General features: G+C 37.7%; 1 protein-coding gene across 2 annotated transcripts in view; it reads left to right on the plus strand.

Moving 5' to 3' along the window:
- The window catches only part of dapk2b (death-associated protein kinase 2b), a 40175-nt gene that overhangs the window by 14757 nt on the left and 12877 nt on the right, over positions 1-12541 (plus strand). For both annotated transcript variants that reach the window (XM_067436142.1, XM_067436143.1), the window contains exons 3-4: positions 4982-5203; positions 8689-8827. In XM_067436142.1, the coding sequence (XP_067292243.1) occupies positions 4982-5203; positions 8689-8827 (361 nt within the window). The remainder of the gene's footprint in view (positions 1-4981; positions 5204-8688; positions 8828-12541) is intronic.

Genomic DNA, 12541 nt, shown 5'->3' on the forward strand with positions numbered 1-12541 from the left:
AAACACACTTAAAAACATGCTTTTACATTTCGCTTTGAAACCAAATCTTCCGTGATCATCTTTTCTGTCGGCTCTTGGCGCTCGTGATGAATGAAATCTGACTCCTGCTGGTCTGTGTGGTGACTCGTTCGGCTCACACTGTATTGAGCATACACGTTCAGTTTTATAGTGGAGCAGGGTGGCATCTAAAATTAGCCCGGCATTGCTGATAGACACACATATTCTATATACACCGCTTATCATAGCCTAAAACCTCTCAGTGGGGCTTCATGTGAAACACAGGAAGTAACTGGCTTCAATCATGGTCTAATTATCTGCTCGCTGTGCATAAACTACACACTCTAACAAGAACAGCAGGTGACAAACAGAACTTTAGTTTGCAGCATCATGTTTTTATATACTTCCCATGTGAGATCAGAGAAAAGGGAACAGGAACTCAGAAGTACTTAGAAGAATCAAAGACACACAAAGTTGGTGGTGGTGTTCTTAACTGAACTAACAGTCAGCATGTATGCTTACAATTACACCACTTCAGTAATGTGACATTTTAAAGTGAAACAGATATTAAATGAGATGTCTGCTGGGGTCTGCCGGAAGACATTCCTACATATGACATTGTTTAGAAACCTTGCAAAACATCCCGCACATTTCACAGAGAAGACATCATCCCTGTTTTTTCTTCCCCCCTCATCCTGTTGTCAATTTTCCCCTAATCCCTCCTCTCTGTCCCTCTGTGACGGTACAGGCCGTATGGCATGAGCACACGAAGAGTTGGACAGTATTGCCCGGTCACAGCTGATAATGAGCCAGGCCAAATGTACATCTGCGGATGTGAGGCATGATGTCAAGAACGGCCAGCTTAGTCAGTTTAGATGTCCGTCTAGATCTGCGGTCTGATAGGAACATGCTAGATATAGTCGTGACTCAGAGACGCTTCCTAAATCTGCTCACGTCATGTGCTGCCCATCCATGTGCATCAGGAATGAGTTTTTGTATTAAAGGCGCAGTAAGCGATTAATCAACCCAAACACACCCCTCTTTCATTGATCCACCCCCCAAAATGGACATCTCTTTATCATAGCTGAAACAAAGCAAAATAATGCTTAGGGAAAAATAAAGTGAAGATGACGAACGACGAGGAAGAACAAAAACTAAATACAGTACACAAGTTTATACAAGCAGTTGGTTGTTAGTCACCAGGAGCACATCAGCTCCAGACAAACAATGACTCTCAAAACTGTCCTTTTACTAGAGCGAACATTACAACAGCATATCTTTGTTCTGGGAAACGGCAAACCCAAATGAAACCACACAACACAGCCTAGGCGTTCGTTTTCAGGCCTTCCCACTTAGGTCTATAAAGCTTTTAATATTAAAATGAGTCCTAAAGCTCTTGCCTGATCATAACCCTTCTTTTTCCAGTGATATTCATCTGAGCTTTTATCTTTTGTAATGTCTCTCAGCCATCTATCTTTCTACAGTCTTTCTTCAAATCTCTCTTGCTCTTCAAATCTCTCTGAATAATTAATTATTTTATTCGGCAAAGATGCATTCAATTGATCAAAATTGACAGTAAATGTTACAAAAGATTTCTATTTCAGATAAATACTGTTTATATATAAATATATTAAATATTAAACAGCACAACTGTTTTCAACACTGATAATAATAAATGTTTACTTGAGCAGCAAATCACCATATTATGATTTCTGAAGGACCACGACAGTATGTCTATTATTTTTAAACTGTAAAAATTGATCAGTTGACTTAGAAAGTGCACTGTAAAAAATTATTAAAATTGGCTTAAAATTTTGAGTTCATTGAAATTGAAATTTTGAGTTAATACAATGAACATTTTTTGAGATTCGACAATCTTTATTAAAATATTATTAAAAGATTTTTTAAGCATATTGGGTAATTGTGTGTTTTATTTCTGATGACGCAGTGAAACATGCCAAATAGTGCTATTTTCATGATTTATCAATTTTTTTAATGTGGTTCAGATACAAAAATATTTTGAGTTTCTATTTATTAAACAAATTTCCTTCATTGTATAAACTCAAATTTTTAATTTCAATAAACTCAACATTTTAAGGCAACCAGGTTACTTACTTTTTTAAGTTAAATCAACAAAAAAAAGAAAAAAAATTTACAGTGTGAGGAAACCCAGTGCCTTAAAATTATTAAGTAACAGACCATGTGTAATTGAAAAAAAAAAAAAGTTATGTGAACGTGACAATTACACATTAAATTTATTTACTTAATAAACAATTTAATAATTAATAATACTTAAGTCAGCTAATTGCATTTTACATTGTGGAGTATGTCGGCAGACTGTGATAAATCAAACTCTTATTTCAAAAGATTAGTAAAGATCATTTGCTATTATAAAATCCCCTTTAAAACCTTTATATTTTCTTCCTGGACGTTACTGAATCTAGAATCATTATCGATATTGGTACATTCCTAATTTCTACTTTAATTGATCTTTTCTGCCGGCAGTCTACAAAAAACAATATATAATATGAGAAGCAGACATATTTCATCTGTTGGGACTGGGGAGATATTGTTTGAAATGTTCAAAGGATGTGTGAGGAAGCAAAAGCGTCTTTGACACAGAAGCGGCGGGTGGGTGGCATTCCTCTTCTCTGTCTCTCTCTTCTCTGAGAGCGTTTTCCTCCCACACCATGACCCCAGTTGGCGCGCGCTTCCCTGCGGCAGGATTTCCTCTCAGCCTCTTGCTATGCAAGAAATGTTCTGTTCTGGGATTCTATAGGGAGCTCAAGCACAAACCATCCCTGCAGACATATTGCAGCATTAAAGATCCAACTGATTGTTCAGTACAACAGCGCAAACCCAGTGGGTTTCACAGGCTAAGAGCAAAGCCATGGCAAATTACTGAATACTGAACGTGGGCGGCCGTATGTTAATGCACGTGTGGTGTCAGTAATCTTTGTAAAGAGTCTCTGTAATTTAACTGGAAAATGTGTTGCTATATGTTGCATGTGATACGGCTAAATAGAGCTTATAGAGACTATTATTAGACTGACACTAATTTGGCTCCAGTTAAGTATTTTCTCTTGTTTCTAATGTTGCTTTCAGTTGGTGTTGAAGTATTCAAGCCAATCAATCAAGGAAATTAAGCATTCAATGATTTTATTAAAACTATAAGTGGCATGTGGTCAACTATTGCATTGGAAGTTTAAGTGTCTCTTTTGGTTTGGGTTTTTTTGTCCAGTTTGAATTCATAATAATAAACCAATAATATTTTTGTCAGTTTATATCAAAGGGTACAGATTGTGCATAATTCACATTTATAAGGTTTTTGATCACATATATGTCCACAGTGTGTAATAACCACCCTATAATGGTAAAAAATTCACCCCCCCCCCCCTTTAATAATACCCATAAAACATAAACTGTTTCTCCAAATCTATATTTCTCTTATGTAATAGTAAGGGCAAGCCTGGCCCCTGCCCCCACCTATAATGGTAAAAATTCACATTTTTTATAATACCCATAAAACATAAACAGTCTCTCCAAACAAGCGGATCCAGATTTCTCTTATGTAACAGTAAGGGGATGCCAGGAGCAGCACTTCATTTGCATTTAAAGGGACACAAACAAAAATGTGTTGTTGTTTTTTTTCACACCCAAATTGGGGCAACTTTTACATGCTATAATAAATGGGTTATTTTGGGAACACCAGAGACTTATATTACATCTTGTAAAAATAATAATTTGAATCCCATTTAACATAATTGGTTCACTTTAACATACTATATATATCAGGTTAATGCATTTTTAATATACATTTTTACAGTGTGGCATGCATTTTTACATAATTTGTTTTTACATTTACTTTAGTCATTATTTTGAATCAAAGTTTCAGTATTGCCATTTTCAATTGCAAAAAAATTATGACTTATGAAAAATAATTAAAATGTTTTAATTAAAAAGATTAAATACATTCGTGCCACTAGTTTTATATTTAATTAATCATGTTTTGTTACTTTTATCTTCTTTTTAAACAGTCAATCATACAGCAAATGTTTCCATGAATAAACCACAAATTAAAATTTCTGACACAACTGTGCACATTCTAATTTAACCAAATTGTGTGGTGCTTAAAAAACACCTTACTTACAAATCAGATAAAGATAGATTTTGATTCAGATATACCATGAAGTCTCACATTAGAGGCAAAAGTAGGCTGCATCTGAAATTGCATACTTCCCTAGTATATAGTGAAAAGAGTACGTGACAAAAGAAGTATGTCCGGATTACATTCATACTCACATTCATAATATATAGACCATACTTTTTTAGCGATTGTAAAGTAATTACTTATTGCACCTACTCAAGAGATATGTGATTTTGGATGCAGTCTTATAGTCCATTTCCACCAGTTTGATCCCTTTGATTTGCCTTTATTTATCATGTGATCAGCCAAATATGTGTATGCACCACTTCCCTTCACATGTCATGCAGTCTTGCCAATTTATAAACTTTGTTGCTGGATTAGCAACTTTTCTTCAAAAAAAAAAAAAAAAGTGACAAATGACTTTTTGGACCGCTAACATTTAGTCAGTCACCATACTCCTTCCATTGTCTGACTGAAAATATGTAAATAACAGCTTTATTGGACATTCAACTATAAATTAAAATACAGTAATTGAGCACGGATTAGGCGAGAAAACAAATTTTTGAGCTATTTTGCAATGAAAAGTTGGCAACACTGATGAGTTCAAGGGAGGAAAAAAGGAAAGCACTATTGTTTTAGTCTTGTGCTGTCGATTCTTTTTTGAAGAAACTAAAAACTGTTTCAATCCTCTGGGACGTTTTAATCCTACAAAAGTGACAAAAATTGTGACAGTTTTTTGTGCTATTGCATTATTAAGTGATTTCTCAGATCATTCATCATCTGGCTTATTATGCAGAAGAACTCAATGTTTTCTCTCACTCTCTCTCTTTTACTCAGCGGGCAGTTTGCAATTGTGAAACGCTGTAAGGAGAAGAGTACGGGTGTGGACTATGCTGCAAAGTTCATAAAAAAACGTCAGAGTCGGGCGAGCCGGAGAGGCGTTCGGCGGGAGGATATCGAGAGAGAGGTGGACATCCTCCAGGACCTCCAGCACCCCAACATCATCTCGCTGCATGACGTTTACGAGAACCGCACTGACGTGGTGCTCATCCTGGAGCTGTGAGTGAGAACACGTCCTCCCACGCCGTTTGTGAAGAGCTACAATTACCCACTAGCACAGCTGTACCTCACTGTATAGCTCTTAAAGGGGCCATATGCAAAACCCTTTTATCGTTTAATCTTTTTCCCTAGACCAAATTCAAGGTTTTATCACCCCCCCAAAAAAAGATAGGTACCTTGCAAAACTGATTAATTAATTAATTACTACAATACTAATGTCTCAAATGTTAATTTACGCACAAACTAAACACCAACCTCAACTTTCAGATGCCATTTTTATTCTGTAGCTCAATTCTCACAGAATGGTACACACAGGATGCTGCCTTAAAAAATCAATCAGATGTATTTCAATAGACAGGATGTACAATCATTGGATTCGGATGTGCCTTTCAGACGCAGTCTTAGTTTTACATTACAACTTTCATTTTTTCTCTGATTATTAGAATTCAGAAGGCTGATTTGTTTCTTCGCACTTAAGATTAATGAACGTAAATGAAAAATACAGCCAAATATACGAGAGAAGTGCCAATCATATGCATATTCCACATTTTATCCTAAGTGTGGGGACTTCCACTGGTCTTGGTCTTGACTCGGCCCTTCAAAGTCTTGGTCTTGTCTTGGTGTTGGTCCTTCAAAGTTTTGGTCTTGACTCGGTCTCAGCCCCCTTCAAAGTCTTGGTCTTGGTCTCGGCCCTTCAAAGTCTTGGTCTTGTCTTGGTCTCAGCCCCCTTCAAAGTCTTGGTCTTGGTCTCGGCCCTTCAAAGTCTTGGTCTTGTCTTGGTCTCGGCCCTTCAAAGTCTTGGTCTTGTCTTGGTCTCGGCCCTTCAAAGTCTTGGTCTTGTTTTGGTCTTGGCCCTTCAAAGTCTTGGTCTTGTCTTGGTCTCGGTTTTGGTGGTCTTGACTACAACACTAGCTACTGCTTCATTTCAAGTGCCTGTCCTCAAATGGCATGCCTCTTTAGTTGACTAATGCCTGCCGCCCTCGTCTAAGAGCTCATAATTTATCTTACACACTGCTGTTTGAACCAGTAGTTCTCAACCTTAGTCTCTTAAGGCTTTCTCGAAAGAACGCTTAACATCTAGTTCTGAGCTATAACAGCTGCTTCAAGTACCACTTTAATCAACAAACATCTGATTGATTGGGTCAGGTGCATTAGTGGGAAAAAATATTGGCTGCATGATGTAGTTTACATCTCATTTTGCATATTCTCCATCCTAAACAGTGCAGTATGTAACATTAGGATTGGTGCATCCCAAATAATTGTACATTGTAAATATTATGCCAAAGGTGCAAAGATGTCTCTTTTATGTATTTCTGTTGGATTTTTATCAGTGCACAAGTTATTTAATATTACACTGATCAGACATTACATTATGACAAACTTCCTAATATTGTGCTGGTCCCTCTTTTGCTGCCAAAATAGCCCTGACACATCGAGGCATGGACTCCACTTGACCCCTGAAGGTGTGCTGTGGTATCTGACACCAAGATGTTAGCAGCAGATCCTTTAAGTCCTGTAAGTTGCGAGGTAGGGCCTCCATGGACTTGCTCGATTGGATTGAGATCTGGGGAATTTGAAGGCCAAGTCAACACCTCAAACTCATTGTTGTGCTCTTCAAACCATTGATGAACCATTTTTTCTTTGTGGCAAGATCGCATTATCCTGCCGAAAGACGCCACGGCCACCAGGGAATACTGTTTCCATGAAAGGATGTACATGGTCTGCAACAATGCTTATGTAGGTGGTACGTGTCAAACTAACATCCACATGGATGGCAGGACCAAAGGTTTTCCAGCAGAACTTTGCCCAAAGCATCACACTGCCTCCGCCAGTTTGCCTTCTTCCCATAGTGCATACTGGTGCCATGTGTTTCCCAGGTAAGCAACGCACATGCACCCGGCCATCCACGTGATGTAAAAGAAAACGTGATTCATCAGACCAGGCAACCTTCTTCTATTGCTCCGTGGTGCAGTTCTGATGCTCACATGCCCACTGTTGGTGCTTTTGGCGGTGGACAGGGGTCAGCATTGGCACCCTGACTGGTTGGTGGCTATGCAGCTCCATACGCAACAAACTGTGATGCACTGTGTATTCTCACACCTTTCTATCAGAACCAGCATTAGCTTATTGAGCAATTTGAGCAACAGAAGCTTGTCAGTTTAATCGGACCACACAGGCCAGCCATCGCTCCCTATGTGCATCAGTGAGCCTTGGCTGCCCATGACCCTGTCGCCGGTTCACCACTGTTCCTTTCTTGGACGACTTTTGATGGATACTGACCACTGCAGACTGGGAATACCCCACAAGAACTGCAGTTTTGGAGATGCTCTGAACTAGTCGTCTAGCCATCACAATTTGGCCCTTGTCAAACTTGCTCAAATTCTTATGCCTGCCCATTTTTCCTGTTTCAAACACATCAACTTTGAGCACAAAATGTTCACTTGCTTCCTAATATATCCCACCCACTAACAGGTGCAGTAATGAAGAGATAATCTATGTTATTAATTTCACCTAATAACATTCACTTAATAACATTCACAATGTTATGCCTGATCAGTCTATATTGGTAATAGGCTATGTTCCAATACTGGCAAACTGTTGTTTACATTCTCAGATACTGTATATTAACATTGCCAGTATGCATTGTTGACTGTTCCTTTACGTAATTTTAAAGGGAACTGTTTGCCATATTATGTGTGCATGTGTATTTGTTGTATCTCATGGTTTGGAGGCCAGTGTGTTTGCCATTCTCTGAATGTGTAGGGGAAGCTGTAGTAAATGTCAGAGCTCTAGAATATCTGGGAGGCCCAGCTCAGGTTTTCTCTGCCTGAGATGTGTGCATGGGAGCGTGGAAGCTCAATTAGGAGTAATTGTGGCCTGAATCCAATCAGAATGGTGGTTGAATAGACAGTCAGTGACTGTCAGCTGCTCTGCATTTTAAAGGGATAGTTCACCCAAAAATGAAAATTAACTCATGATTTACTCACCCTCAAGCCATCCTAGGTGTAAATGACATTATTCTTTAAGACAAATAAAATCAGAGTTATATAAAAAACAGATCTAGTGTACAAGTTCAGTTTAGCTAATATACTACATATTAAAATGTCTGTGAGTGTCTGGAAAAAGAGATTTCTGCAGAGCTATGATATGAAAGTGGTTTGATGTTAGTGATAAAAAGGGCTGTGCTAAGCTGTTTAAGCTCAGCTGTGGTTAACTGTCACAGAGGAAGTTTACTAGCCTACATTTATTAGATTAAGAATATCTCTGTATGTGTGAGATAAACTATGTAAAGGGTACTTGGTGCATTCAGCTTATACTCATTTTTGTTTAGACTAATAAATAACAATGGTTTTAAAAAGAGTGTAACGTTTGAGATTGTCCCTTTTTTATTAGATTCTTTGAATGTCTGTCACTGTTGGTTAGCATGCTATGTTATATAGATAACCCACTTCTAACCAATTGAAACAATCTCTCTTTTTTTCCAGTGTTTCAGGAGGTGAGCTCTTTGACTTCCTGGCTCAGAAGGAGTCACTGAGTGAAGAGGAAGCTACAGAATTCATCAAACAGATTCTCAATGGAGTCCAGTACCTACACTCCAAGAAAATTGCACATTTTGACCTGAAGGTACTTACGTTTTGTCCACGGCTGTCTCTGAGATCTAAAGTCAGTTGTATAGTTTCCTATAAATGACTTGGTTGTGGAGGCGAGAAACAGCTATAATGGTTGCCATGGCAACAGTATAGCTCTTCCTCAAGCAGAGGTGAATTGGCCTTTACTGAAGAACAATCGGGTCTGTTGCATGGCAACACCTGAAACTTTGCATGACAAAGTAGCTCTTCACTTTTCTAAGACCTGCTATTGTACTGTTTCTTGGGAATGCATACATGACCCCATTTCTGTCAACCGTCTGGAAATTCCTTCCTTTTACTCTTTTCAGCTTATAAACAACTTCCTCTGCTAATTACAGCTCTAACTAATCACTGTGATGAGCACCGTCCCATCATGGGCTGAGAGCGTACGTGTGTTTGTACCCTATTCACATGTGTTCCTCATCCAGCCTGGCCCAGATCCAGACATTTTAACACAGCAAGGTTATCAGCGGCACATGATGAGACATGTCACCCACGCTGTTCTCTGCGATAATCTCCATCCTGTTTTTCTAAGTGCTGCGACTCCACAGTCGCCAGCACACGCTTGAGCTCTACAAGGGCAGCCGGAGACACTCAAATGATACTACTTTGGCCAACCCCCTCTCTTGCTCCAGTCAACACATGCTAAATGCTATGTAAACAAAAAATGCCATTCCGTGCAATGCTCATGAAATAATTGCAATAAACATAGCTAATGTAGCTACCAGTTAAATTTAGGCCCTGTTTACACCTTGGGCCCTATTTTAACGATCTGAAACGCAAGTGTCAAAGCGCAGAGCGCAAGTAACTTTGTGGGCGGGTCTCTGCGCTGTTGCTATTTTCCCAGCGGGATAAATGGCTCTTGCGCCCAGCGCAAATCTAAAATGGGTTGGTCTGAAGTAGCTTCATTATTCTTAGGTGTGGTTTGGGCGTAACGTGAATAAACCAATCAGAGCGGCATCCAACATTCCCTTTAAAAGCAGGTGCGCAAGTTCCATTATGGATTGCTATTATTATGGCGTATTTACCAGGCGCACGCCAGGAGCGGTTCACAGCCGATGAGACTGATGTTCTTGTAAGAGCAGCCCTTACGAAACAAAAATATATGGCAGTATATTGGAAAATGTCATGCAATACATTAGGAAATATATTAACATATATGGGAATTAATATTTATATCTTTCAATATATTGCAATATATTGAAAGCGGCAATCATTTGTATATTTTGCAATATATTACATGAATATATAATATATTTTATAATACCATCAATATATTATTCCATATATTAACAATATATTAAAATAAATTTCAACTAATATATTGGTAAATATATTTTCCTTTCGTAAGGGAGTGAAAGACAGAGAAGTTGTGTTGTATGGGGATGGGAGAAACCCACCCAAAATAGCGTCGGTTAAACAGGCGTCGGTTAAACAGTTTTTTATTTTTTCAGTCGAATTTTTTTCTGGTTCTTGACGGACAAACCAATTTGTCAGATGTCCTTATATATATATATGTCTTGCCACTATTGGGCAAACAGGTCTGATCCTTATTTACTACAATAAGCCTGAATAATTTGTAAGCTAGATTTATGCCTATTTTTTCACATCTTCGTGGCACACCACAATGTGTTAATATTTTTTTTTTTTTTTTTAGTGTAACAATTTATGATTTGCAAAAATAACTGTTGCATCTGTGTAGATTTCATGAGCAAAGTGTATGCGGGTTGTGCACGCTATGGTCAAGCATGCGCCCTTAAAATAGCATAGTGAACAACGCGCCACTGACTTTAGACTAGTTTTTTTCTGGTCAGTGGCGCAACTGTTTAATGGAACAGCAAAATAGCACCAGGGATTGTTTGCGCCGGAACATGCCTCCTTTTTTGCGCTGAACCGCCCAGGGAGCGCAAGTTCATTCACTAGTTTAGCGACGTGCTTCTGTGGAGGTTAAAGCGCGCTTTGCGCGGGTGCAAAATAGGAATGACACATGCGTCGGTGTACAAAGTCAATTGCGTTGGGTGCAAGATAGGGCCCCTTGTGTCGAAGAAGTGGGTGACGCTAAATACGGGTGTAAACAGGGTCTAAAACGTTTTGAGCTTGTCCACTTTCAACCACTTCCAGTGGCAGTTGAACCGCATTCATAGTGCAAATGTCTACTCTCTGCCTACTGACCTATTGTGTAAACATTACAGGAAGCAGGTTAGCCAGAAATGATTTAAACTTTATCGTGTTTACCAAACAATTAGCTTAGCATAACTCAGTTTCTTGTTCAAAACAACACATGCTAACTGCTATGTAAAAAAATTATTATTGCGATGTTTGCAAAAGATTTGTCTATAGAAATAGCTATTTTAGCTAACAGTTAAATTCAAAGATTTAGGAGGTAGCCAGTGACTAACTAGGTCACTGGATATTAGCTTATCGCGGCTTAGCATAACTCCCAAATTCTTTCACTGAAAAAGAAATTAGGGTAACACTTTGCAATATAGGTGCACTAATATGCATTAATTCATGCTTAAATAATGCACAGATAATCATGAGTTAATGTACTACTAATGGTGAATTAACCCATTTATTAATGATTACTGCATCAGCAACTAATGAAGATTCTACATGATTAATAGATTGAGTAATCATTAAATTGTTATTAGTTACATATGTCATAATGTATTAATTCCTAAAATAACATATTATATTAACTAATAATTTAAATTAACGCGTTAATTACCACAACGGGTCAAAGCCATCTTTATCTTCCAGTTGTCTGCTTTAATTATTTATTAGCTAAAGGTTTATAAAAGAATCATTATGATATGACTTTACTTGTTGGGGCACATGACTATTAATTAATTATTAAGTAATATGTAATTGTCGTTATGGGCTTTGAATTAATTTTGAATTAGTTAATAGTCATGTGCCCCAACAAGTAAAGTCATAACATAATGGTGCCTTTATAAATCATTAGCTAATGATTAATTAAAGCAGACAACTGAAAGTAGAAATGCATGGCTTTGACCCGTTATGGTAATTAACACACTAATTCACATTATTAGTTAATATGATATGTTATTAAGGAATTAATACATTATGACACATTTAACTAATAACGATTTAATGATTTCTCAATCTATTAATCATGTAGAATCTTCATTAGTTGCTGATGCAGTAATCATTAATAAATGGGTTAGTTCACCATTAGTAATACATTAACTCATGATTAACTGTGCATTAATTAAGCATGAACTAATGCATATTAGTGCATCCGTATTGTAAGGTGTTACCGAAATTATCTTAGCAGAAAATCTTTTTTTGCTCAAAACATCATGCTTACTTTTATTTTGACAAATACACCATGCTATGCTCACAACTAATGAAAGAGTACAGGGAATGATGGGTGGGTCTGGATTCGTTCTCTTTTATTCACTCTTGCTTAGCAAAATAGTTTAGTTAGTGACACCAAGTTGTAGCTTACGGCAGTTTTCTTCGCAAATCTAAATAAAATCTAAAGCATTAGCATGTGAATGTTCGTGTTGATCTGAACAGATGCATTAACAGTGCTCATTAAAATTAAAATGTTTATCACACTGAATTTTTCAATGAATATTCTACTTGGCATGAACATTATTTTACTCCCAAAGACTCTCATTATTAGCTTTGCACAACTATCGCTTACGCCAATGAGCATATGCTAATTGTTCTTTATAAATGT

Source organism: Pseudorasbora parva, chromosome 25 (assembly GCF_024679245.1).
Source record: "Pseudorasbora parva isolate DD20220531a chromosome 25, ASM2467924v1, whole genome shotgun sequence".
Classification (NCBI taxonomy): domain Eukaryota; kingdom Metazoa; phylum Chordata; class Actinopteri; order Cypriniformes; family Gobionidae; genus Pseudorasbora; species Pseudorasbora parva.